Below are 27,384 nucleotides of genomic sequence, written 5' to 3'. Positions count from 1 at the left end.
CAGCTCAGATGTTCCCGAGTGAGGTTTGATTGCGTTCCTGCTGAGGCTTAGCAAAAGCAGAAGACAGGAAAGGGTAAGTGAGAAAGCAGGGGGCCTTTCTCACATAGATTCACACTCATTTCAACCAGTGTTTAGCTGTGGTTTGCTAGTTCATTAAAAATGTGTTACAAAAACCGGGCTCAGCACTGATCATCAGCTCCACTGCAGCAGCATGGCCTGTGTTATAGCACAGCTCAGTGACAGGGACCTCATGGCAGCAGCAGGTCTCACAACCAAGGCTATGAAGGGACCTAGCAGGATTTTGCAGCACAGACTGCCAGGTAATGGCAAAGTGAATTCTTCCTTCTCCCCTGTTTCCTTCACCAGAGTATCTGTACTTGGCAACACGGGCACATCTCGCTTGCACAGCAAGCAGGCTCATGCTAAAGTGCAATGAGCAAGACAGGCAGCATAAATCCTGATTTAACAAGAACAGGGCTGTGTAGATCCTAAATTAAGCATGTGTCCAAGCTACAGCCCAGCCTAAGAAAGAATCATGTAGAGAAGCATCCCATTATAACAGTGAGGAGATTGCAGCCAAACCCCATCTACTTGTAAGCACGTAGGAACTTACCTCCATCCTGCCCTGCCACTGAGAACTGGAACAAAGAGGGTGAACTGAGGAGTGCCACATGGAGGGTAGTGTTTTAGCACTTTACCTCCCTTTAAATCTGCATGTGGTTTCTGCTCACCCTCGTGATGGAAAAAACACTCACCAACAAGCAGCTGCTATTCACCAGAGGATTTGCAATCAAGCTCTAAATATAGCAAGGTGCCACAACAGAGAGGGTTCCCACACTCCTGTTAACACCAGGAACCAGAGCTTAGTGATGTGAGTGGGCTGGTAACAGCTTCTGTCCTCACACTTTGTGGTTAGATGATGCCAGCTGCTGGATGCCTTCCTGCAGCTTTTCTGATTTAACATTATAACCAGGCAAATATTGGCTAAAATAAAACCATACAGAGTTCAGATATAAAATATTGAGCACCCCAAGACCAACCTTTGCTGACCTTTGAACTCGGTTGTTATCTTGAAGAAAACCTTCTTCTGAATTTTGGTATGAATCTAATTAATGAATTAATTCCCTGATAATCTGTTCTCTTCTTTATGCCTCTTTCATGATTAATTTAGCTCCAGTGAATTTCTTTTTCTGACTGCAGAGTACAAACACATTTCCTGTCCTGTTAATCTCTACTTTTGACCCATCATCAGGAACTAAACAAGAGCATATGCCTCCATGCCTTTATTTTCTGAAACTTTACAGAGCACAGGCAAGTTATAGAAAAGCAAAGTGCAAACAAGAAGGGAAATTGTCTTGCCCACTTGTGCCACTACCATAGAGAAGACAGAGGTTAGGCTGGACACCCAGAAGGTGTAAAGGCTGTGAAGTAGTTGAAAACTCTGCCTGACTACATCAGGCACAGATCCAGCTAAGACGACAGTCTTGGAAGGCTACAAAGTGCACAGGAACATCACTCTACAACAAAAAATCCCACCAAACCAAAGAAAAAACCTCAAAAAACCCCCCACCATAAACTACAGGGATGGGAAAGGTCACCTTCCTGGGATCACAGTCTACTCTCACAGGTCTCTACACACCCTGCAGGGAAATACTTAAAAAAAAAAAAAAAAAAAAGGCAAAAACAAGCCAGCTCCCCTCCCCCAAAAGTAAAACAAAATGTGCTGGAGTTTCTTCTGTAACATCCATGGAAGAACAGTGCTGCCAGCAATTAGCATCACAAGCCTTCCTTCTGATGCCACAGTGTGTCAAGGACATTTTTAATGACGGATCAAGGGCACCTCTGCTTGTGAGGTGTTTGAGCTGTGCTAACAGCAGCCTTCTTGGCACACAAATCCAGCATCCCGAAGAGATGCAGTAAAGGCAGGAAAGCAACACAAGACAGGAGAGATCTCTATGCAAACAGGTGCACTGCTTTCATGGCTGTTCCTGTCATACCTGCAGGGCATCAGCTCTGAAGTCTCACTGAAGATCTTTCTATTGCTTCTATCCCAATAGCTGGTTGCTATTAGAGTCACACTGTGAGTGGATGGAAATGGCAGAAACAAAACATGAGGAAAAATATACTGAAAAGGGCAGAGGCCTCAACTGATCCTATCCATTATCCCTTATCAGATAAATTCCAGGCCCTCTGACAGAGTATTCCATTTCTTCTTCATTCAATTCAACTTCAGGAATTAGTAGATGTTGCATTACAGAAGAGCCTTAAAGACACCTGACACTGGTGAGGGTAAACTCCTGATGGACCATGGCCTCCAGAGGGACCTGAGCTGGCAAAGGGAACAAAGGTCAAACATTATGGAAGGACGTGGGGTACACTGTTCCCAACTTCACTATATCACCAGGTGCTGGGTCATGCATGACTAGATTTCTCAAATAGACTAGGATACAGCCAGCTGCAGCAGCACTGTAGGCTTAGCCTTCAGGCCTTGCTCTCCAAGGACTTTCTCTGCTCAGAGATAAGTCTTTGATCCTGAACAGTACATTTGCACAATAAGAGCTTGGATATGATTTTAAACCATGAGAGAGAAAAGTGAACAAAAGCTGTGTTTCTGCATCTCATGTCTCCAATCTGTTTCTCCTTGAAAGGGGCAAAGACACCTCCGAGACATTGTCAAAGTGCCTAAACCAATTTTTCAGCCTAATCCATTATTTATATTTCCACTCAACCCTTTTATTTTTAATCCTGAGCTCCTGAAATTAGTTTCTGTAGTACTGAGAATCCCTTCCATAAGCTGCAGGGGAAGGCAGGGAGAGGGTTTAAGTCTTGGCCTGCCCATACCCTTCCAAATCCACCTCTGACAGGGATCCCTGTTCTGTATCATACACAAACTATCAGCATCACATCCTCATCTATTTGTTTGTCTCTTTTCTATTTAGTCCTTTCTGGGATATTTAGGTAAGAACAAGCACTATCTTCAGGCCAGACACATTAACACTGAAACCTAAAAGTTCTCAAAAAAGGACATGACTTTTTATGGACATGCACTCTCACACTCTGGTGTCCTTCACCAACCCTGTTTGTGGCCAGTAATCTTCCAAGACAACTGCTGAAAGGTAAAATCGTTTCTCCAATACAGTTCATCAAACCAGGTGAGGATAGAGATGATTCATCCAGGAAACTACCATGCTTCTTGAAAATAATAAACCTCAATGACAAGGAACATGGACAACACTGAAAATATTACAAAACTGTTACTTTAACAAATGCTACACTTAACTTAGCAAAAACCATCCTGAATTCTTGTCTTCCTATATCTTAAAAAAGTATCACATAAATAACCAGGGTCCAAAGCAGGTGGTAAAAATATTTAGAGACATAGGAAGACTAAAAAAAGTAGGCATCTTTCATGACTAGATGCATGAGAAGAAAGGTGATAGTTGTTTATGAAATACCTGGCAATTTGGGCACTCCCAATTATCCTCTATGCAGAGGATAAAGGTGCATTTACAAAGGTGAAAGACCAGCTGATGAAAGGAAATATTTTCTCTTTCCACACAACATGCAGCTAATCTATAAAACTCACAAGACAGCAGGGTGTAGCCAGGAGCAATGTGAGAGTCAGAAAGCATTAAGCAGTCATATAGAAAATGAGAGCACTGGAACATTTCATTAGATAGAATTATTGTTATTCTAATTATTCCGAAAGGCTACAAATTCTCATGTTCCCAGGTATAAATAAATCACTATCTGAAGATAGAAAGTCATTCCCCCAGAGGTGGGGGCATTCTGTAATTGTCCACTATGGAAATTCATTGTATCCCTCTTTGAAATCTCCAATGCTGAGCACTGTCAGAAGGGACACTTGACTGTATTAAAATACTACACTGGATCCTCACTTGTGATTCACTTATTCATAAATAAAAACGCAAGTTGTGCACTAGCACAACAAATAACTATTAAGTCTAGGAAAAACCTGACAAGATAAATCCAGGTAGCAACACTTTACTCAAATTCTTGGCTGCCCCCTGCAGTTCACTGGAAGATGAGACAGAGTTTTATTATTTGAAATGGGTGTTTGCTTTCTCTTTGAATTGCATAGGACTTTTATCTTTTAATGAGATGCTGGTACTTTTTGGAGGATGCTATAAAATGGCATCTTCAGAAAAAATTCTGAAGTACAGCATGATGTAAAAACTTGTTGGGTAGACTAGACAGAAGAAATAGATTAGACAGAGAAATAGAGAACAGATGCTTTCTATTCTTCCCCTTATTCTTAATTTCTGATTATACTTGCCTGATAGCAGAATCTTTTTCTGGCATTCAGCTACTTCTATACAAGTCCAAATCCTCAAACTCATGTTGAAATAGGGATTTAAGGCAGTAAGTAACTGCTAACACTTAAAAGGAAGCCATTACAGATTAAATGGTGAATAGTATGCCATAGATAAAGCTGCTGTTTACATATTTTTAAATAGTTAGGGATATATTTTAAAGTCTAACCATAAAGCATGCTACTGTTACTCTAAAAATGAAACTTGATCATCCGAAAATTTAAATTTTACTCCAGTTAAAACCCACAAGTTTTCTCAGGAACAAATAGAAACAGGAATGCGAGATGGAACAGGGAAGAGTACATTCCCAAATAGAGACAAAGGGAATGCTTTTTCTTTTCTCTTACACTGTTTTTTCTCCCTCCTGCTCTGACAGCAGTCCTTGCCCTGGCACGTTGACTTCCTTTAGCATTCATGATCCCGACAGCAACTGCCTGAACCCTCAGCATCTTCCCAGAGACACAAGAACAGAAGGAAGTGACAATTTTTCTTTGGGAAAGGAAAGTTTACAAGAAACAGAGTTGATTTCCCACTTGTTTTGGCCATTGTATCTCAATCCAATTCTTTCAGAGTCACAATTTTCCATAGCATTCTGCCAATACCTCTTCGCATCCTTTCCCACTTCTTTACCACTATTTCCAGCCCCATGGGGACACTGAGTCCTTCAAACACATCACAGGTCCATCTGCAGTGTTCCGGTCTGGAATCAGTCTCACACTTCTCACGTTGCACTGTGACAGTGATGAGAAAGTGGCAGTGCCCTGACCTGGACTTCTGGAGAAGATCCCTTAACTGTGCTACATTGGTAAGTGCTACAGACTGACTAAGGCCAAAAAGGAATGGGTCTCCATCTTGTATTGAAAGAGAACTTTCTCCACATTCATTTGAATTTCATCTGGGATTTTTAGCTCAAGTACATTTCTGCTCTGCAGACAAAAAATGAAAGGCTAAGTATTAATTTCATGTGCATCTTCCCCCTCACATTCCTCTAGTCTCATCTCCAGTCGAATTCTCAGAAGCTCTTTTTGCCAACATCACATTTAACATACACATCCTAATAAATCCGTATGGTTTCTGAGAGAATGCAATGAATTACCAGAGGCTACAAGGGACTGGCTTTCACATTTGTACCTCTGTGCATAAGCACTCATCCACACCGGTACACGTGTGTGCTGGGCCCTGGAACAACAGCCTGCACGTATTTATCTCACGTCTCACACAATACCTCTGCCACGTCTCTCTGTACAATATCTAGCGAGGCAGCAAGAGGCAGAGTCTGTGTGTGAGTCACAGCCACAATACACTGAACAGCCGGAGTCTCTGACAGAATATACAATACAGCTGAGGTGTCAGTGGAGGTGGCTTTGGAGTACTTTAAAATGCTGTTCAAGTGCCAACTTTCACCTGCAAATATGACACTTTGCTCGCCCACCCGCTTTCCTTCCAGGCTATGCGCTCCTTTTACTGCAACTTGACAGCTTTAATTATGAATTTCTATGCCTTCTCTATCCTTTTAACCATTTAGTCTCTCATTTGTCTTGCTAAGTTCTTTGATATGCTCCTTGATAGCAGCCATACACTGTCACCACAGTACAGGAGGCCTAGCCAGACTCTCATTTGTAGGCTGGGCATCAGAGCAAAAGGACCTGCAGCACAGGATTTGCCTCGAAAGCAGAAATCTCTGCTCTTGTGTTCCCCTTGCAAAGAAAGGAGGCAGCGATGAGGATACAATGAGACTATGAGCATCATTACACCAAAATAATTTGGGATTCTTTAGCTCTTATTGTCTGAATAAATTACACAGGTGCAAACTTCTGATCTGGTCAAAAACTGGGTCCCAGTGATAGCTTTACAGGGGATTCAGCTCCTTCTAGCCCTGATGACAGGAAACCTACTTTAGATAACTGTCTCCACCACATCCTGCTGTGGAGGACTGTGAGGCTCTGATGCACCTGATGGGTGAGACTTTCTGTTCTGTGCCATCTCATAGACCACTCATTTTGGTTTGCTTCTAAATTCTGTGATGCTTGGACATCTGAGCCATTGTGTTGGATCCAAGAGGGTAGAATTCTACATGGTAAAGTGTTTAATATAGATAATGCAGATCTAAGTCTCTTGTTCCTGTATTCTATGTCACATGATTAACTCTCCAAAACATGGGCCAGCTTTGACCCTCAACTAGTTTAATTTTCACCTACATGACTATGTTACTCAAAAGTTTCAGGTGGGAGCTGTGGACACATTAATCAGAGGTCACCTCAAGTGACAATTGCAATAAAGAGAACAACTCAGAGAAAAAATACACAGGTTCCTGGAAAATGAGCTTTCTTCTAAAGGTCTGGAAGTGCATTTCTAACTACCATCCTACTCAGTCATTCCATTGCTTCTCCTGCCTGAAAGAAGGTCCTGTAGCAGGTACTGGTATGAAAGATCTGACTGTTCTCTGGTTTTCACAAGTGCCTGGTTATTTTGGGACTCTAGGAACACCAACTGGAAAAATTCCGCAAGGAAATAGTTAATAATCAAGATCCTTGAAAGAGCCTTATTGTTTATCCATGGTACCCATGGACACATGGTACCCTGAAGACACAAGTACTCTCACCACAGTTATACCTTGTTCATCCATATCCTCTTAATAATGTCAAATAACTGAAAACAAAGGACAGGGATCATCAGTAGAGTTGCACTCAAAAAGTTGTCTCCTCCTGCTATTGTGCCTGATCCCCAAATCTAACACAACCAATGTTCAGCTACTGCTGCAGTGTACATATAGTCTATCTAAGGCTATATATGGTCCTCTGAACCCGCCTCATCAACACTGGACCTGTGACATGTGCAGTCTGAAATCCTACCTCTACCTGCATTCAAAATGACCAATAGTATAAACAGAACTGATCCTCCCACCATCCTTTGTATCAGTTATAACAAACAACATCTATTCTATTCTGGTATCAGCACTATCCTGGTCTCTATAAGGGCCATCTCAAAGGAAAGAGTACATCCTTCATAATACATTCCTTTGGGAAACACTCCATAAATGGGAATCACTTCTGGACCCCTGATAGCCTTTATTTTTCTACCCCAGCATGCGAAAGGCCTCAGTGGCTTTCATATTTTGAGTTAGATCTTAAGGGAAAAGGACTGCAGCACAGAAATACAGATGCTCCTAATCAATACAAAAATGTCTAATACCAGACAGCAACATAGTGATATGCCTCACAGAAAGGGCATTGCAGAGCCCATTTGTTCTGCTGGATATATACAAGTTCATTATCTGTAGTCCAGTCAGATACGTACGAGTACAGTAATTTGAATAACCTCAGACAGATACGATAGCAAGCAGTGCTTCTGTGCATGTTTGAAGTTCTTTCTATGATCTCTTTCGCTTCCATTTGCTCTTTTCCTCTCCTTCCTTTTCTGCATCTATTTAAATTGCTATTATTAGCTAAGAAATGATAAATTAATTACCTCTGAAGTAAGCGTGAATACTTATATCCAGCCTGGCATAGCTGGGGCTGGCATTTGATAACAGTCAACAGAAGCTGTGCAGCTCACAAAGTATTTCAGAATAATAAAAGTCAATAGGAGGAAAATGGGGACAGCTCCAGCAAGTGTTAATGAAAAGTTTCTGAATTCCAGCAGCTCACCTGTGAACAGCTACATGAAAGCCTCCTGAATACCAAATATATTCATTATAGGCTGTATTGCTTGGCTGAACCTCCAAAGAATTCTCTGGGCTTGTATTCCCACAATAGCAAAGGAGAGAGGCACAACTGCAGGATAAGAAGGATGAAGGGATGGGTGGAAGAAGGTTCACATTTTTATTTAGAAAATAATATTCTCAAGGCATATAACAACAATAAAATCTAAAACCTGCAACAGATCCAAACTCAAAATCTGAGGTCTTTTCCTCTTGATAACAGAGGCAGCAATTCTTTAGGTCAGATCCTGGCAGGGTGAGAAGGTACCACTCTTTTGCAACATCAGTGTGAAAAATCACTGGAGACTGTTATGAAAACAGTCAAACAGTCAAAGTTAAGGCATTTCCTGAACTGATCCTAAATGGTTACAGCAACATGAGACTGTTCCAAAGCCCAGCTTCAGTGACTCTCACACCTGTCACGTTGCATTAATGTTGGACTGTGCTCTCACAAGTCTTATACCAAATGCATTAGAAACCCTTTTTGCCCCATGTTCTGCACTACCATAGTGACATGTAGTTTGGCTTACTTAGGTAAGTGCAGTCCCACAGCACTTTTCTCTTCAGCATCCAAATACAGGAATACCACATCCAGAGATGCTCATATAGCATTAGAAATTTCACATTCCTTCACCGGCAATAAAATTTGTGACTAAGCGAAGAAATTGAATCAATAAACAACCTCCTCTTCTGAAAGCTGCCACAAGGTATTTGATGTCTGCAGGTGATCAAGGTTAAAAATGCACCAAATATTTACTCAGGGGAAAATGAAACTTCAGTCAAATAGAAATCTGAATCAAAATGGTCAAATAACTCCTGCTGGTATTAGATTTACTAAATGATGAAAGAGCACTTGTGCCTTCAGTCATATGTCAGAGGATTCCCCAGAGCCCAACTGTGCAATCTGCCTCGCAGGACTGCATGCTGCAGCCACATCCTGCACTGAGAGGTGATGGGGTATTTTGCAGGGTTGAGTACTGTTTTGCACCTAAACCCTTGAGCTGAAATTTGTTTCAATTTGTACAGTCAAAACAAAACAGCGTGAAGGAATGACACACATGTTCACCTGTAAGCATAGGAAGGCCCAAACCACCAGGCAAGGGAACCATTTTCCATCACTGCATGCTGATATAACACCACATTTCTGCTATTCAAAGGTGCACTGAAGATGTCCCAAATGAAGCGAGCACGTTTTGCTCCATCTGCATTATTTTGTGGTTTGAACTGTCCCCTTTTTTGTTTCCTTCATCTCCTCAAAATCACCTTAATTTGATCTGAATCACCTTTTGGCCAAACAGCTTAAAAGATGAGAGAAATTGCTTGCTCAGCCATAATCAGGGGAAGGTGCACTATAGAGAAAGATGTGAAATCCAGCAGTTCAATACTACCCAGGATCATGATGGTGCATCAATGTGGTATAGAAGAACAGCAAGCACAGTTCCAAATGATCTGCAAATCCTTGTCAATTCTTGGATTTGCCATCCATGCGTTGACCAATCTAACTGTTTAGTGTATTGAAAATTAAAAGATTACATCTGGACAAAGGACCAGAAGAATGAATAAGCCTTCTGGTTTTGATTAATAGCAGAGCTAGACATATCTCCACCCCATCTGTCTTGGAGAGAGATTTGGCTCTGCTTAAGAAAGGTAAGAAATAATGAAGAAACACACGAGATGAGTAATATCTGAGTCAGCAGAAAATGACTACACAAAAGCCTGTGTCAACACAGATGTCTCATGAACAAATGGCTACAATTGCTGCAGTATATGTAAAACATTTCCTAGCACAACTTGGAGGGCAGAAAAAAAGAAAATGAAGGAATGTACCATCAGTTCAAACCATGAGGAAGAAGGGCAGGATACCTATAGAGGGAGGATTGCTCTTGCTTTCTCTCTCTCTCACACCTGCTTTATGTGAACAGTCACTTCCCATCCTCCTTGTGGTCATGACAAATGTGAAACTACCTGGACAGCATTGACTTAAAACTTAATTACTTTTATAGTAAATGAGGCATGAAACCTATTATCAAAAAACATGATGTCCGAAGTACAAGCTGCATTTCATTTTCCCAGCAGAGAGCTTCTGAATCCCAGAACTGACTGCAAGGTATGGGAGGATGCTGGAAACTCAAAATCAGTAATTCTTCCTAGGGCATGACAATCCTGTCTTGTGAGGTAAAGTCTGAGAGAGGGCAGAATAAATTGCTTTTACGAGCACTTGACACTTGGCTTTTTTTTATGAAGGTGGCTGCAAAGCCCAAAAAATTCTCCACGTACTTGGCCTTTGACCTTGGCAGAGTGGTCCATAAGACCAACCCTATTCAGTGCTGGTGGAAAAACGGCTATTTGATGCAGAAAAAACCTATCCCTTGTGAAAAGAAAAGCCACAACAACTCAGTCCCTAAGGAGGGTGGATAGTGCCTGAATAAGCATGCGAGTGAATATGCAATGTGCCAGGAGCACAGGTTGTTAATTAAAACACCAACTAATACCTGGAGCAATTTAACCCCTCTTCCTTGCTGTCACACACTGTAGCTCTAATACACATTCTGCATGTGGCTGCATCTTGTACTTTTTTCCACTTCTTGCCATGTTCATGAGACAGCTGCCATACAGACACATTGAAAACAGTGACACAGAGCTGTTAGGCCAGCTTCATGGTGTCCAAGGATTTCTTGGATTTAAGGAAAATACTTTGCTATCTCAATAGCGGTACAGTCCCACTGATGGAAGTTCAGCCCCTCTCCCTTATTTTCAGATGCAGCTACTTTGCCGTTTTGCCTCTGCTCTGAACTTATTCCAAGAGTTACCATGCTCATGCTTGTAAATTATTCCATTTGTAGTTGACACTTTAGGGGAAAGAGAGACTGCGAAGTGGGGACAGAAAGACATTCTTGCCTGTGTACCAAACTGTATTTAGTTAGGTCTTCTAAGGGCTTCTTTCATCTTTTTTTGGCTCATTGGAGACAGTACACTGAACACAATGGACTGATCTGGTGTGAGAAATCTCCCATTCACACAGGATGCTTCCATTAGACCAGTCACTTTCCTGACTCCAATTTACTGACCACTGACTCTGAGAGAGCTATATAAAGTGCACAGCAAATAGTTTATTCCAGGGAAGCAGGCAGGGTCCACCCTGCTCCTTCATCCCCTTCACAGCAGCGGTGAAAGAATAAGGCTGCACCATACCCAGAGCAGAGAGAGCCTGAAGAGGAAAATTAGAAGACACATACAGTTATGAACCTTGACAGGTGAAAATGTTTGCTGTCGGAGGAGATGCTGAGACGCCAAGTCAATGCCACACACACCAGACATGAGGGCAAAGAGAGACAAATGCAGGACATGAACTGCAGGGATTTCACAACAGAAGAGACCTCTGGCTCCACAGATTTTGATCTCTGTACCTTTTCAATGAGATATTTCATCTGGGATTCAGCTTTATCCAGTGCTGGATTAACTTCTTGTTCCACAGCTTGACCTGTCACCCAGAGTACTACAGAGATGGGCACTCACAGACAGATATGTAGGAAACACATTAGTTTGAAATAGATGTATTTAACATGAACACTGTGCAATGCCTCACACAGCTCACAGCTTAATTTCAGCTTGATTTTTACAAAATAAACCCCTAACAGCTAAATAAAGCTTGCATTTTTGCCAAGGTTGAGCAACACTAGTACTTTTCTTTTGATATTGGTGAATACTGCTCTTGTAAGAATCACTCATATTTGTATCTTTTTCTAGATATGTCAGCAGAGCATTTTTTGGGACACATTTTCACATTAGCTACAGTAAGAGCCATTACCTCAACTTCAATATCCATTGTGCATACGATTTCCTCGGGCCAGGACAGTGCAGACTTCCGGAATAGGGGTAGTCTGCAAGCTGATTAAAGCCACCACTGTTTACCATGAAAAGCACATAAGAAAAAATTGCACGAGGTAACTGTCCAGATTTTATCTGTGTTATAACTGAAGAACCCCACATCAGACTCTACTTTGGTAAATGTATATAAAAATGTAGGTATTTTCATTCACGCCTACTCATTTTCTGAAGCAGAGAGTGTAGAAAGCACGCAAGGATACTGTGCCCTTTTGTGGTAACACCAGAAGAAAACAGAACTAATTTTAAACTACAAACAGTTCATTCTTCTTAAACTGGTGGGTCTAGTCTAGGAAGCAGCAGAGTATAATTTCCATTGATGTAATGATATACCAGCAGTAAGCTGTGAGGCTCTGGTGACCTCCTTGTGCTACCTCAAAGAGCTAGATTACACTTAATCTTGCAGAATGAGGCCTAGAGTTTCTAAATCATGTTATTAAAATCCTTTTATAGTCTGCAAAAATTGCTCCCTACACTGCAGCACTTAAAAAATGTCGCCCTTATAACAGATCTTCTGCATGAAGGAACTGTGTGGACAGAACCCCATCCGACCCCCCAGAGAGCAGAAAAATGTTTCCTGCTGGGCATTTTTCTGGGGCAGTACCATCCCCATCCTCCAGTAACCAGTTTGGATAGAAAAATGGAAAATCACTGGAAAATGAAAACCAGGTACTTCTATTTCACCGTTTTTCTCCACAAGGTTGGCTGCAGGGCACGGACCCACTGTTTTAGTAGTTCCTTTGGGAGTCAATTACATCTTCACTTCTGATTACTCTCAATACACTGCAGTTCACAAGATGCAAATCTCAGCCATAAGGAAAGTCCATTTCTGCAGATTTAAACCCAAAGCATATCCCCACAAACTTGATTCCCACAGGAAAACCCTCTATGTACAACTAGGACTGACCTTTGTGCCCGGTCTGTTATCTCCTCCTCCAGATCTAGCAGGAGTGCTGCCTGAGCCATCATCTCCTTGCTGCAGGGCAGGGATTTGAGGTGCAGAATCAGCAACCCAAGGCAAAACTTGCTTCCCATCTCCTCCAGCTCTTGCGTTCCCAGCTGCAGGCCCTAATGGAGAGAGGCAGAAGGTTTCAGTGCTGAATGTGCATTTTGCAGGTACATGGAAAGGGTCAGTCTTGTTTTGCAGGACAACTAGTTTTCCTCCTTCTCTGAACCAGGGGTTCATTGGTGATTCCTACATATGGAAATTTCCCCTAGAGAATGTAAGTTAACTGACAGCACGTGGTCTCCAGAAGCTAAAATAGCCTGTGTTTTACAAATGGGGAAACAGAGGCAAGTAGTTTAAATACCTCAACTACATTTGCAAAAGAAGTAATTTTAAGAGCTAGATTTCAAACCCAAAAGAACACAACTGTAAATCCACTTTTACAAATCCTTAGGACTCAGTTTTTCTTTCTCTTTGTAGACAAGTCGTCTCCCTAAGCAGTGGTAAAAAAAAATAGGTTCTAAACACTGGGCAGTGGCAAAGACAGAAAAGGAAACTGGGCAAGGGGAGAAAAGGGAGGAAGAGATCTTTAACAAGTTATGAATTGTTTTTTTAAGAAAATCAATTGCAAAGTAATTGCAAAATAACAAACACCTCTAAGGAATGTCTCAGTCTGTTAAAAGCTGACAGCACAAACAGGGTTTGGATTATCAACATCATCTTTCAAGAAAGGAATCTTCCAAGCTGTGGATTCTTGCTGGTTATGAACAGTCTGTATTTGTCTTTTCACTAATTAAAAAAATAAAGCTCTAGCAAAGATCTTTACACCAAGGGCCTGCATTGGAGTAAGTCAGTGTAATCAATGGCAGTTTCATGCATCTGCTGAGAGGAGGACAGGAGACAAAAAAGGATCAGATATACCAAAAAGAAACTAACACTGTAAAATCCCTCTTCTTTAGCTTTTATGGCTGCATCATATGCACTCCTTAATGCTAACACATCAGGGGCTGGATCAATTGCTGCCTCTGCCAGTATCAGCCCTGTGTGTTTTTGCAGCACAAAACATCTCTGCAGCCAACCCCCTATGAGAGTTCCAGCTCCATTCCCAGGCTGTTTCCTTAGCAACTCTCGGGAGTCCACATTAAGTCCTGGCCCCAGCCTTGTGCACGGTGTGAGCTCCCTGCCAGCACAGACTGCACATGACTCTCTGCTAGATATTTGTTAGTGAACACCTCATGGGTAGTGAAGCCGTACATGTCCAGTAATCCATGACAGGGGGACTGAGAAATCATATGTTGATTTTTTTTTTTAATGAAGTTGTTGTATTTATAAAACGCTTTGGGACCTTTGGGTCTGAAGAGCTCTGAATAGCTGAAAGATTATTTCTTATATCAAAACCAGACAGGTGGATGGAAAAAAGAAGTGATTTCTCACATAGGCTTCTGCAGTCCTCTTGCAAAGGTTTTTGCTACATTTTTGTTAGAGGACACAAACTACTTGGACAGTACCACCATTACTTCACCTCTAGCAAGTCCAGCATATGCAAATATCACCTGGCATAACAAACACCTTCTGTGATCACAAATAAATTTTCCTATGGAAATGATATTGTAATCCAGTTTCTTTTCTGAGGCCCCATGAGTGAAGCATGAATCCCTAGTTCTGATGAACATAATCCAAAGCTTCAACATGTACTGAGTGGTTGCACAACTAGTGAAGTGCAGGACCTGCACAGAAGAGCACATAGATAATCTGAGAAAACACAGTCACAGTGTTAGACAGGGTCTAGGGCCTCAGGAAAACTGAGTTTTACTCTCAGAACACTCTCTTCACTGTTTTATCATGGTGAGCAAATATCTAATATCATTTCTTCTCTCTTCCTATTTACCTTCACTGCAAGTTCTGCCCAGCAAGATCCGGGTATAATGTAGCAATAATTAATAATAAGAAGAAAACAGAGGGAGAAGCTTATAGAAACTGAGGGTCATTAACACAAAACAACGAGAATGCTCAGCAGCTCTGCATAGATTCCTAAATGCTTTATTATTTTACTTTAAATGTTTTAGTGTGGTAGAGTTACAATCAGCAGGCAGAAGTGGTGACAATTCCGAGGGAAAATATGTCATTTCCACAGCAAGAGTGTTATTTTCTCAGGGGCAGAAAATACAAAGAACATCTTGAGGCTTTCCCTGGGGTTCATCTCAGGGTCTTGCTTCCAAGATTAAGGTAACATACTAAATAGCTATCAATCCAGGAGACTTGAATAGTAACTGTGCTAAAACTCAGGCTGTGGCTTTATGACTCCCTAGAGCTTTATTCAGGATATGAAGAGGCCTTAAGAAACTATGAGCAGAGAAATAATAATAATAAAACTGTAATACACCTCAGAAGCCTCAGTAATTGCTCATGCACTGTAGTTAGCTGCTGTGTGATGGACCCATATTGCTTTGATACCAGAGAGCTCAGGAGTAACAGCTGGAAACTCAGCTAGAGGATTACCTGTTAACATATTTTATGCACTTCAAACACAGACAGAGTTTCATTTTATTTTAACTCAGATCGTTCTCTCCCTCTCCTTCGTCCCTCCTCCGTTCTCAGCAGAGGATGGAGCTGGAGGTGAAGAGCATGACTACCATTAGACTGAAGATGTAGACAGAGATGACATATTGAACTAACGATACTGATGGCATCTGCCAGCAATGTTGGAAGCTGGTGTAGTGGTTAATAATCAGTCCCATTTGCATTGCTGAAAGGGAATCCCAACCTCCAGGCATTTCCCTTGTAGCCACATAGCACAAAAACTTGTAAAAATTTTGAGACTGTGCTTAGAGTTCATAATTCAGAGTTATGAATATATTGTATAATAAAGACAAGAAAGAAGAAAAGAAGGGTAGAAGTGGTGCACTTTGTTTTGGTTAAGAAGCTGGTAGGAAGTAAACTTTCCATGACAGCACAGCTGTCTCGGTTTTGCAGGTAGTGCCAGCACACGGTCAGTTTGCCACAGCTGTACAGGAGGAAGCTGCTCTACCCGACAGCCTGCCTGACCTCCCCTGCAGTGTCCTGCCAGCCTGGATTCTCAGTGACCCCATCTTTCTCTCTAGCACGATGTTTTACAGCTCTCTCCCCTCCTTTGGTCACATCTGTGCGAGCAGCAGAGCATGGTGCGAAATCTCCCATGCCAACAGAATCTAAGCAAATTCTGAAGTAGGAAACAGCATCCCTGCAGAAAGCTGCAGACCAGCTTATCAGTCCTCAGTTCAGCCTCAGAAACATGCTAACTAAGCCATCCTACTTTGACGATAAGTTCACATTTTCACACAGGTTTTGTTCCCTGTTACATCAAAGTAGCAGCCTGGACCAGCATCAGCTCGATGCATCGCGTTCCGCTGCACAATACAAATTGGTCCCTTGGGCCCTGCCATGCAATAATCTTTTGCAGACATCATGTTAAGGGATAACAGGTTAATTATTTCCTGGCTATTATAGAGAATAATGGAGCTGAACAACTTTTCTTAATCTCTTTTCACATTTTCATACAGCAACGGACAGAATGGGCAGGAAGTGATGCCTAATAACGGTCCAAGTTTGAGATGCATTTTTTTTTCATTGCAAGCAACAAATTTCAGAGGTAGGCAACACAGCCAATCAGGTAAATAAATCAGCACTTGGTCTAGTTAAACAAATTTATTTTTTGCCTTTTCTGACAAAACTGTTGCTAGCGTAACTGCTGTGACAGTAGGATGCTCACCTGTATCTTTTAATTGGCACTGTCCATAATACAAAACAGGAGAGCAGGAAAAAAAGGAGGAAAAAGAGACTTATCATTTGGCCACAACATTGTCAATGCAAATTTTCCTAAAAAAAATTGATTAAATTGTATTGGAAAAACAGTTTGTTCATACGCAGTGCTGATGCATCAAATAAATACCCACAACTAAATGTTTCCAATATTTCTCAACTTGTCCTCAAAATACTTCCCAAGCTAATTGACAATGAAATGGAAAAACTTTGTTATTCATTACTCATATTCTTTAAATACTCCATCAGCCAAAGGCAGCATTAATTCTATAACACAGATATTGTTGAAGAAGGTGGAAAGACTCCAGGAGTTAAATTAGACATTTATCCACAAGGGGAATGAGGGATACAATAAAATTAGAACTGGAAGATACTAATAAATACAAGCAAAGAGAAAATTTCAGAGGAATCAATTGTTTCCTAAAAGGGATTTTTGGCATTCAGCATGACCACTTCAGTTGCTCTCCCACCTTAGGTCACTGTTCAGTCCTTGGGGCAAGAGCTTTTCCCTGCAAACTCACTTCCAGTCAACACATATACATACACGCTTACAGAATATTCTCTGCATCTCAATAGCTTTACACATGCACAATGGTTATGCCCTAAGGCTGGGTATAAATAAATTGACAGTCTGGTTTCTCACTAATTCCATCAGTGAGCTCTCCTTCAGAATACTAATCAAAAGCATTTGCAGGCTCTAGAGGACAAACCAGGGAGATGAATGAACCATTTGGTGCCTAGTGTCTGCAGCCTTAATTTTAGTTGAGCCAGCCCTGAAGGTTACTGTCCTTTCAACCCATGTGAATGAAAATATGCAGACACCTGCTGGAAAAGTGGTTATTTAGACAACTAGGACAGAAGGGAATAAGCCAGGTTTTCTCATGCCCCAGAGGTCCCTAAGCAGCAGGTACAGTATGCAAAACAGATGAAGTGGAGGGGATGTGGACCAAAACATTTGAAGAAGATTAAGTGAGCAGAAAAGGCTGAAGATGCAAGGAAAAAAAATAGGCTAGCAGGAATTTCTAGAAAGAAAGATGAGAGGGACTGGAGTTAGACACAGAAGATAAAAGGACAGGAGAGATAAAAGGATGAGAGAGAAGGAAGGGTTGTTGAGGTCAATGGATGCTGATACAGAGGAAAGATAGCAAGAAGAAAGCTAATGGAAACCTTGACCATCTTCACACCCTTGGAGAGGCGTGCCTTGCTCTGAATGTCTGTCCTCATTACATCTGGTACTCTGGCCACATGGTGAGGAAAAAAGGCCCAGCTCACTTTGAATCCCCTCACAAAACTTTTGCTGAGCTCAGTTGGTGTTTTGGTCGAGCAAACTTCGACAGTACAGAAGCCCAGAAGTGATTGTTTTAATCATTCAAGTGGGCTGTTACAGATGTGTATGTCACAAGCAACACTGTTCAAGAAATGGAGCAAATGGGAAGATGAAATACCTGCTTCCTCCAATCTGCTGGAGAAAGTGTCCTGAACAAACTGCTCATAGGAGAACTGGGGATTTAACAAACAAAAACTTGTTACCAAGTTCTCCAGAAAAACAGTTATTTAGATTATGAATTCTCCAGGTCTACTGTGGGGAAAAGTTTTCTCCTTCTTTCCACTGACAAGTTATTTGTCCAACATTTCCATCTCCACACCTTTCCCTCATAGTGTTTCCACAGCTGCTTCCTTTCTCTCTTTTCTCCCTCCCCAATTTCTCCTGCTTCTCTGCTCCTCCCCCAGCATCCTTTCTCCCTTTCTTAATCAGCTCCCGTAAATGACTCAGCACATGACAGGTTCATTACGTGTTGAAAGAGCCAAATCATATTAGTGTTGCACCTGAGCTCGCTACTTTGCTTGGCCACTCTACCCCACACACTGTTATCTCATGTTTTATGTCAACAATTTACAAACTACACAGAACTGCAGGGGTGGATTTAGCTTCCCACCTCTTCAAAGACTGTACACACACACAGAAGTACTAGTTGGACAGGGAATACTTCCATGGCCATGCTGTTAAACCTGGTCTGAACTGCTGTATGAGACTGAAGGTGGTACAGGGCACCAGAAAGTCCAGCTTTGACAGACTGTTTGTTGAACAGCACGATACTTTTTTTTTCATGTGGGCTGTAATTGTGAAAGGTGGTCATGTTGGGAACAGAAAGTGAATGAGAAACAAGGTATTTTTCACCCTACGCAGACAAACCATGTAGGCAGATGCTATGCTTTGCAGAGTTCTTGCTTTTCAATAAAATTGAGCAGTACATTGGTTTTCTGTCTCATTCATTACCGTGTGACACACTAGGGACCTATTTTTAGTCCCTGGATGGACCTGGACTAGCACCAACAGCTTATCCCGCTCGTTGCAGACACTGAGCAATCTTTCACCTTATCCCACAGTGTCTTTTCAAACAGAACTGAAGAGGCTGAGTGAATGATATGCCACACCAGAACTGTGCACTTTGTATGAATTTGCACTGTTTCTCAGTGACAGGATCAGGAGAATCTCAAGTTCCAATCTAAGGACTGCAGACAGTTTTGAGGAGGAGAAGGCTGCCTACACCATCTGATGAAGAAGAATCTCTTGGAAGTGACAGTTCAGAGAGCAAGCATTTGACATTAGAGCTAACACAAACCATAGGCAATGCCATTGTTTTAAATAATAATAACAACACTCACACACACCCCAGTACGCTAATTCCTAAAGGAAAATATATACTCAAGCCACCCTCTTGGCAGACACAAAACAGAACTAGGGAACTCTTCAAGTCATGTAGGAATTCAGAAAAGCAATTACCCGGTATTGGAGACAATCAAGTGCCTTTTTCAAGAAAGCACCTTTCTTCACCATGCTCCCAGCATTTGCAACAGGCTAACCAGTATCACCCCATCTGATGATGCCTTGAAAATTTATCAGTAGTCTATCCATTACCTTCTCTTACATACATACTTTTTCCTGCTATCTGAACACTGTGGAACCTGGAACAAGTCACAGGCAGGTTATAGCCTAAGGTATCTGGAGATTAAGTGTGAGGTGGGGCTAAAGTGTGTCTCAGAATCTGTGTCAAATGCATTAGCTCTTAAAAGCAGTCTGGAAAGGCAAGAAGCTGAAATTTTGCAAGTCCTAAATTGGTAGCCTAATCCCTGGATCACTTTTCTCCCCCTTTCCTTCCACTTAAAAGTTTGCCTGTATAAATAACTTTGGTGCACAGGAAAGCGAGCAGCCTCTTGGCTCACCCAAGTCTTATCTTCAGCTATGAATTTACCTACTAAAATAATTTTCTAATCCTGGCTGATGATCATCACATGCCTTGGAAAAAATGATTTATGGTACTTATTCTGGCTAATGTAAATGTAGATGCTACTCAAAGCATCTAACCTGCTTTAAAAATTCTTCATGAGATATTTGTCTTCATAATGCCATCCACAATGGGGGACCCCAGGTTAATTATGTGTTACATAAAGAATCAATTATTGCATCTTAATTTCATGGAATATTGACACATCTTTGTATTATATTACACAACACTTCATTGTTTTTCTGCATGGCTTTTAAGCATTTAAATTAACAAGTACCTGCTATTCTTCCCATCAGAGAGGGGATGAAAATACATATTGACCAAAATGACGCAGCAAAGCTGGTGTGCTTTAATTCCCCATCCAAAGTTAGACCCCAAGATCATGGTATCTCTCACTTTTACACCAACACAGGGACTGAGGCATTAGAGTATATTTAGTGAGAAACCAACACAGCATGACTCAGACACCACCTCTGTTGCTCCAGCCCGGTAACGCTCTGCCCCACGTTATCTCCCTCCCTCTGCTCCCGTGCTAGTGTATTGTGAAGAGTAGTAAAGCTGTGAAACCGTGTCTTGGCCTGGCAGCAATGTCATGTAGAGGAGAACCCGGTGGGGTGGGTTCTGCTCCCTGCTACACTGCCTCCAAACTTCCCCAAAATTGCAAAGCCTCCCCCCAGCCCAGCGCTCAGTGTTCCTGCCACACACTGCTGTGCTCTCTGCACTGTAGTGCTTTATTCCTTCCCTTTATAATTCAATAGCTCCAGTATTCCTAATGCTTTCCCCGTATTGAAGCTGCCTTCCAGGCCACTAAACACTTTCATCTGCTCCCTCTAGCCCCTGTATATCACTGCTTTGTCTCTTACAAAGAAATGACCCATAACACACACAGTACTCCACAGGAGGTATTACCATTCACATCTACAGGGATATTAGAACATCTTCCAAGTCTATCGCTTTCTTCACATATGCAGGCATCTTATTCACTTTTTTTCTTTATTGCTTCTGCTGCACATGGCACAGACATCTTTATCAAGCTGTCTTTGTAATAGCTACTTATGTTTTCCTGAATGGTTAGAGCTAATTCAGAGCCCAGCCATGTGTCTGAACGCTTTAAACTATTCCTTCAAACACGTTGCACCCTGCCACTGCTTATGTTGCATCTTCCATTCTAGTCACAATCTTTCAGCCCTCCTTCCCACTGCATAATTGGTATCAGCTGCTAGCAGCAAATCATATTATCTTACTGTTCCCTTTGCCTTCCAGTCATTAAAATTATAAATATTGACCAGCACTTATTCACAGAGTGGTAGTTGGAGTCACCTCACCAGCAATTTCTTTTAATCCAAATGCTGACTTATGTATTCTACCCACTTTTCCCAGCCTTTTAACTAGTTTTTGACTACAGAAACAGTCCCTTCTGTTTCTTACTCCATAACTCTTAAAATTTTTTGATGCCTTTTTTTTGTAGGAGGCTCTCTTTTCATCAGCTCTGACTCATCTGTGATGCCCATTATTACAGTTCTGCATGAAAATTAGCCCAGGTTCACCCTTGAAAGCCATGGGGGAAAATTGATATACTAGTTTCTCTTTTATTCTCTAACTCCTGTACCTCTTTAAAAAAAACCCCTCAAAACATATTAACAAGGCACTATTAATACTCTCAGTAACTGGGTTTCCTTATCCCTTTGTTACTCCATTGCTGTGGTTCTGTTATTGGTGGTTCTCTTGTGCCATGGAGTAAATGGTGGAATAATTGCGTGCACATGTTCAGAAGAGACTATCCCGAGGCCTTCTGTGTGTTGGTCTCCTTAAAAACTTACTTAACTAGGTCCTCACACAGGCCCCCACAGGTGAGGAGTAAATACACAGGCCAATCCACAGCTCTGCACCTTCCTCTCCCATTTCAGTTTTCATTAATGTAACCTTACATGCTTTCTATATCTGTCCCTTTATTCTCATACAACTCAAGAGGTACCTGAGACTTTTTTTCCTAAATTATAAATGGCTCCCCAGGCTAATTTCTTTTTTCCATATCACAAATTCTCTTTGGTCATCTTCAGCAAACACCATCAAAGCCGGCCTTCCCACCTATCCCCCCCTACCACCTCAGCATCAGTGACAGGAAGCAACTATGATTCTACAATTTATTGTATTAGCACTTCTAAAACAACAAAGGAGTCATTGATTTTCTGAGCCAAAAGGCACATGGGAAAGCACAAAAAACATCTCTGCCCAGCTCAGATCAGAGAGGAAAGAGACACTGCAGAGGAAAGGGCTTCCCCCAGCCCGGTGCCTGCTCCCTTTGAAGAAGGAGGATGGAAGTACAAGCAAGGAGCTCGCTGGCTGTTTTATTACAGGTGTCAGCATAATCATTCTGACACAGGATCCTTCTTGCTGCTTGTCACATTTAACAGAAAAATGGACAATAACAGTGAAAATATGACCCTTTTTTCCTCTTTCTTTTGAATACTCTATACTACCCACCAGGAGAATGGCTGATAACACTGAGGATAATTCAGGTAAAAATACTGCAGGCCCTCTTTGATGTCTGCTCTGATTTAATATAGGTTCACAAATTGAACTAGTAATATAATAACACCACACAAAGTTACAGAACACATGAGAAAGCTGTGTCAAAGGGAAATTTTACCAGGCAGTTCAAGGGCTAATCACTAATCATTTCATTCAGACTTTGGCTTAGGAAGGACATCCTGCGATGAGTCCCAGGAATGTGATCTCCACAGTCAGAAATCAAACATAAGGAAGGTCCTTTCAGGTGAAACAATGCCATTGACTGCTAACAAGGGTTTACAGGCCTGCAGAGTCCAAAGGCTCATTTTATCACAGCCACGTGTACAGTGGTACAAAGTAAACTGATAGCCACTAAGATGACTGATGGATATTTATACCTTAAATTTCATTAGAAAAATGATTACTAAAAGGAAAGCAAAAATGGAGATCAAAACAGAAGCTTCTACTTTATTACAAGAGACAGGAACCTGTGGTGCCTGTCCATGAGGAACTGACCACGAGATTTTAGACATTTGGACATATTTACCAGGGAGTAGTATCAGTCACACCTGGCAGTTGAATGTAGACTTTTGCAAACCACCTATAAGCGTTTTCCCCTCTATAATCCCAAGAGCACAGGCTCAGCTTAACACCTGAACACACTACGCTTTAGAAGAGACAAAGAAATCAGATCTTTGGAGGCTGTGAAGAGCAAACTAAAAAAGGGAGACAAGATCAGAGAGACAGAGCAGTTTACATTGCCCCTTGTTCTCCCATGGACTTTCCCATGTTGGCTTTTGCAGAGATGAAGACCATCAGGGAGCAAATGCATGGCAGCTTACAAGTGCTTCACCTCCTAAAGCATCAGGTGAGAAGCACACAGAACTTGTAAGATAAACTACGAGTCTTTGAAAACCTACTGACCATTCACAACAAAGCAGATGAACTTTTCTCAGCAGAGGAGATGCTGACTCTAGATTATAGGCTTTCAGGATTTCTCATCTTGCAGTTGTACTACCTGAGAAAATTTGCATAAGAACAAGCTGCCTTTTTCTTAGGAGTCCTTTTATGATTTCTGCTGAAAACGATAATCCTCTGTTTGTGACATTGCAATCATTTCTGCTACAATCAAGTGTTCTGTCCAAAAGGAGGATTACTGCTTCAGTTCAGAAGTATATGGACTTTCAGAGGAAAAAAGGAGCCAGTTTCCAAGCAAATGACCTTGGTAACAGAGAACAAAGAAGAACAAAGATATAAAAACAACACTACATATGATCAGATCTGCCTTTTCCAAGAGGCAACCGATGCCCTTCAAGTTCATAAAAAATGATGTCTCTTATAGATGTTTGTATAATGGAGATGGAAAAAGTAGAGACAGACATTTCTCTTTACTGTGCCACTCCAACATTAACTCAGATTTTTCCTTTGACAAGCTATCAGCGTTTTAAAACTAAACATCAGAGACAGGTATGTAGGAAACCCACTGCAGTGCTCAACCCCATCCTTTCAGCAGTGTCCTGTGAGGAGGAGCATCACTGCACGTGGTGTTGAATGTCAAATAATGCTTAAGCCTGCGCCTCTGGCAGCAGCTCTGAAATACAAAGAGCAAACAGTTAAAAAAGAAAAAAAAGCCTTTGTTTTTCTGCCTTTTTTTTTTTTCAAGAACGTAATTTAGCACGACTTTCCACAGAACAATTTGCATGGGATTACCCACAATGCACTACATTATGGTAATACATTTCAAACTCTGATGCATATTAGACTGACAGACTTAAGAATCTGTTAAAGGAAAAATAAATGATACAGGAAAATGATGATGTAAGATAGGACAGAAAACATTCCACACTTGTGTGATCTGCCAAAATTCAGCCTAAAATTGGCCTAAGAAAGAGAACAAGAGTATTGTGCACTCAGAACAGCTTTAGGGAATGTTCCCAACTCAAGCAGAAAACAATACCTGACTGAAACATGGATGTAATCACAAAGGAATGGAAAGTACAACAAACCAGAACTAAGAGCTGAACAGGAGACAAGAAAAGATTTTCTTCATTTCTTTGATTTCCCTCTGGGTAGCAAACTGCAGGGAATATTCCCTCTTGCTCATCCAAGGATGGTCCGGTTCATTGCACTTCACAACACACATTCACTCACTGCTTTCTGCTCCTCTCCAAGCCCTGCTGCATCTTCTGCTGCTGGTAGTGATCCCTAATAGATCCTGGACAGGCTCTGTGTCCAAAAACAGCCATCCTAAAATACTGAGCCTCAGGGTTATATGGTCACACAATCCAAATTACCGACATCTCCTTCTCAGCCCTTCAGCAGGCTTCAGCTAGAGAACAAAGACTTCCTAACATTTTCTAGCATTGGTCTTGCACTTTCCCATTGGAAATAGCCACAGGAAAATAATATCAAATGTTGTCTCCCCTTCAGTCAGTTCCACGCGCTATTTTCCTAAGCAATTGATGTAATCAGTTATCATTCCTCAAACCCCTAGCTGAGGGATAGCTCTCTTTGTATCCAATGAAGAGTTATTTAACTGGCCAGGGTACTTTTCTGCAAAGCCCTCAGACAAGCAAAGGCAAAAGATGTCAAGGAGGGAAGAAGCCATAGGGCTGGTTGAGGGGAAGGGAAATGGTAAGAAGCAGGATTTTCCACCAAGGTCTTTTCATTAGTTCTCTCAAAGCTAAGTCACAGAAAAATGAACAAAATAAGGGATGAGGCAAATTATATTTGCTGAAGACGAGTTATAGAGATTAGTGTATTAATTAACCAAGACAACAATGTCAGCAAGGGCCTGACCTTTATTCCTGCCCTAGTAACAGCTTTGTCCCTGGTGACTTTCAGCCTGCATGCTAAAGCCATTTAGATACAACCCTCAATTAATTGCAGAATACCCTCTGGGAGATAGGAGAACAGCATTGCAGGCTGCAAGCAGGGATGCTGAATAAGAGAAGTAGTAACCTAGTCAAAGACACCTCATCAAGGGCATTGGCAGAGCTGGGGAAAGAGTCCACAATTCTCTTTACCTCTCACACTCCACCTCTCACTGATAGGAACAAAATTGTTTGAAGCTATTAACCTGGAATTCTGCCACAATTCAATTTTTAAAGAAAAAAATAATCAGAGACTACCCAGAAATAAAGATTCAAAGAAAAAAAAAAACCTACCCCAAAACCACAGAAGAAAGACTGATTTAAAAAGAACTTTTATCTTTTTTTTGTAATAAAACAACAGCAATACATAAAAGACACCAAATGACAGCTGCTGAGAGCAGGACAGCAGGCAGGATCTTCAGTCAGCCCCTGCTTGTCTGCTTTCTCCTAAGATTGAGTCCTTCCCTCAGGCATATTAGCTGCCCATCCCCATACTCAGTGTAGGCTTTGCTTACTGTCTGTCATACTGAAGGTTCACTCTCAGCTTCTTGAGCACCAGCTCAAGGACAGAGGTCCAGTAAACCTCTGAGCACCAGTCACTCTAACAAAGGATCTCCAGTCTCTACAGGTGCAGCTGAATGGCAAGATACAAAGGTGGATAAGGAGTTGTTGCTGTCCCACACAGCAGGGATAGAGAGGGGTGGAATCTGAACAGGCTCAGGAAGACAGCACACAGTCTCAGGGTTCCAGGGGATAAGATGACCAAAAAGCCACGAGTTCAGGAGAAAGTGGTGATGCTCAAGGATGGATGCAACATTGGAAGATGTCTGCTTCTATCAGAATAGATGTGATCACAGCAACTGAGAGTCTGAATCTGGTTTTGCCTCCCAAGTAAAAGCCACAGACATATCAGCCCATTGATCTTGCCCACAGGCCCCAACAGTCTGGACTCCCATCCATGGACTGAATTTGTGGCTTCAACCAGGAATGGACCCAACCAGTCATTACAGACCCACCAGGTGATTCCTAGGCTGACCCCAGTCACCACTACTAGACCTGATCCTGATTCACTGTTTTGTGTTCCTGGCTTGACCTTGTTCTGCTTCATCACCACGGACTTGATGATGATCTGGGCTCTTGGTTAAATCTGACCATCCTTCACAGGCCTGGTCTGCTCACCTTGCTCAGGAGATGTGGGATGGAGTCTTGGCTGGTGAGGAGAGACATCTGGAATTAACTTCTCCCACTGCTATCGCTGTCCCTAACTCTCTCCTCAATACAGGCCCCAAACTGTCTGATGAGCAATAGTGCAGGAGCTGTAGCTTGCAGGAAAAAATTGGTCCCTCAACACATCTATCTATCACTAGCTGAGCTGAACCTTCCTTTGCTTTCCACTTCAGCTCTACAATCCTTCACATTCAGTCCTGATGCTGGAGAAAGCTCAGACAAGAAGGGGCATAATGTTGATGAAGGCTAGACTGGCACATACTCAGCTTGGTTCCACATTCCTTGATTTAGAGGTTAAAACATCCCAAACCACAGCTAGATTACGACCAGCTTCACTGTATTACATTACACTCACTTGTCTGGCACCTTCTTGTCCAGAAGTAGCCAACATGTATCACCTCTCAACCATCATATTTGAACTTGGTCTAAAACTTTCCAGTACAAAGCAGCCTCTAACTTTAGGTGCCAAATTAATTTTTGCTAAAGCCAACAGGGTTACCTTGTGTTAGAATCCAGTTACAAAAATAGATTTCCTTTCCTCTTCCCTAGCTATTGTTGGCAAACATTAGTAATAGTGAGAGAAGCTATTTTGGGACTTTTATTGGCAAGTCTTATGTTCAGACACTAAAGAAAGTAATTGGCTGACAGTGGAAAAAAGTGAGAGACATTGCTTTCAAGAAATACCACTTTCTGCCAAGCTCTTTATGCACAGTTCTCTGGGACAAAAAAAAGAAAAAGACCCATCACCAAACCCCAAAACAATAGAAAACAAAAAGGCTTTATTAACTGCTACTAATAGAGGATACATCTGTGAGAATGAGTG

The 27,384-nt window shown here is 41.7% G+C and overlaps 1 protein-coding gene across 1 annotated transcript in view; it reads right to left on the bottom strand.

Moving 5' to 3' along the window:
• Window positions 1–27,384, bottom strand: part of AGBL1 (ATP/GTP binding protein like 1) — a 248,895-nt gene that overhangs the window by 70,985 nt on the left and 150,526 nt on the right. The window contains exon 20 of the mRNA XM_027644667.1: window positions 12,827–12,987. Within this exon, the coding sequence (XP_027500468.1) occupies window positions 12,827–12,987 (161 nt within the window). The remainder of the gene's footprint in view (window positions 1–12,826; window positions 12,988–27,384) is intronic.

This window comes from Corapipo altera, unplaced genomic scaffold (assembly GCF_003945725.1).
Source record: "Corapipo altera isolate COAL_440 unplaced genomic scaffold, ASM394572v1 50, whole genome shotgun sequence".
In the NCBI taxonomy this organism is placed as follows: Eukaryota; Metazoa; Chordata; class Aves; order Passeriformes; family Pipridae; genus Corapipo; species Corapipo altera.
This window is presented reverse-complemented; position numbering and strand designations above follow the sequence as displayed.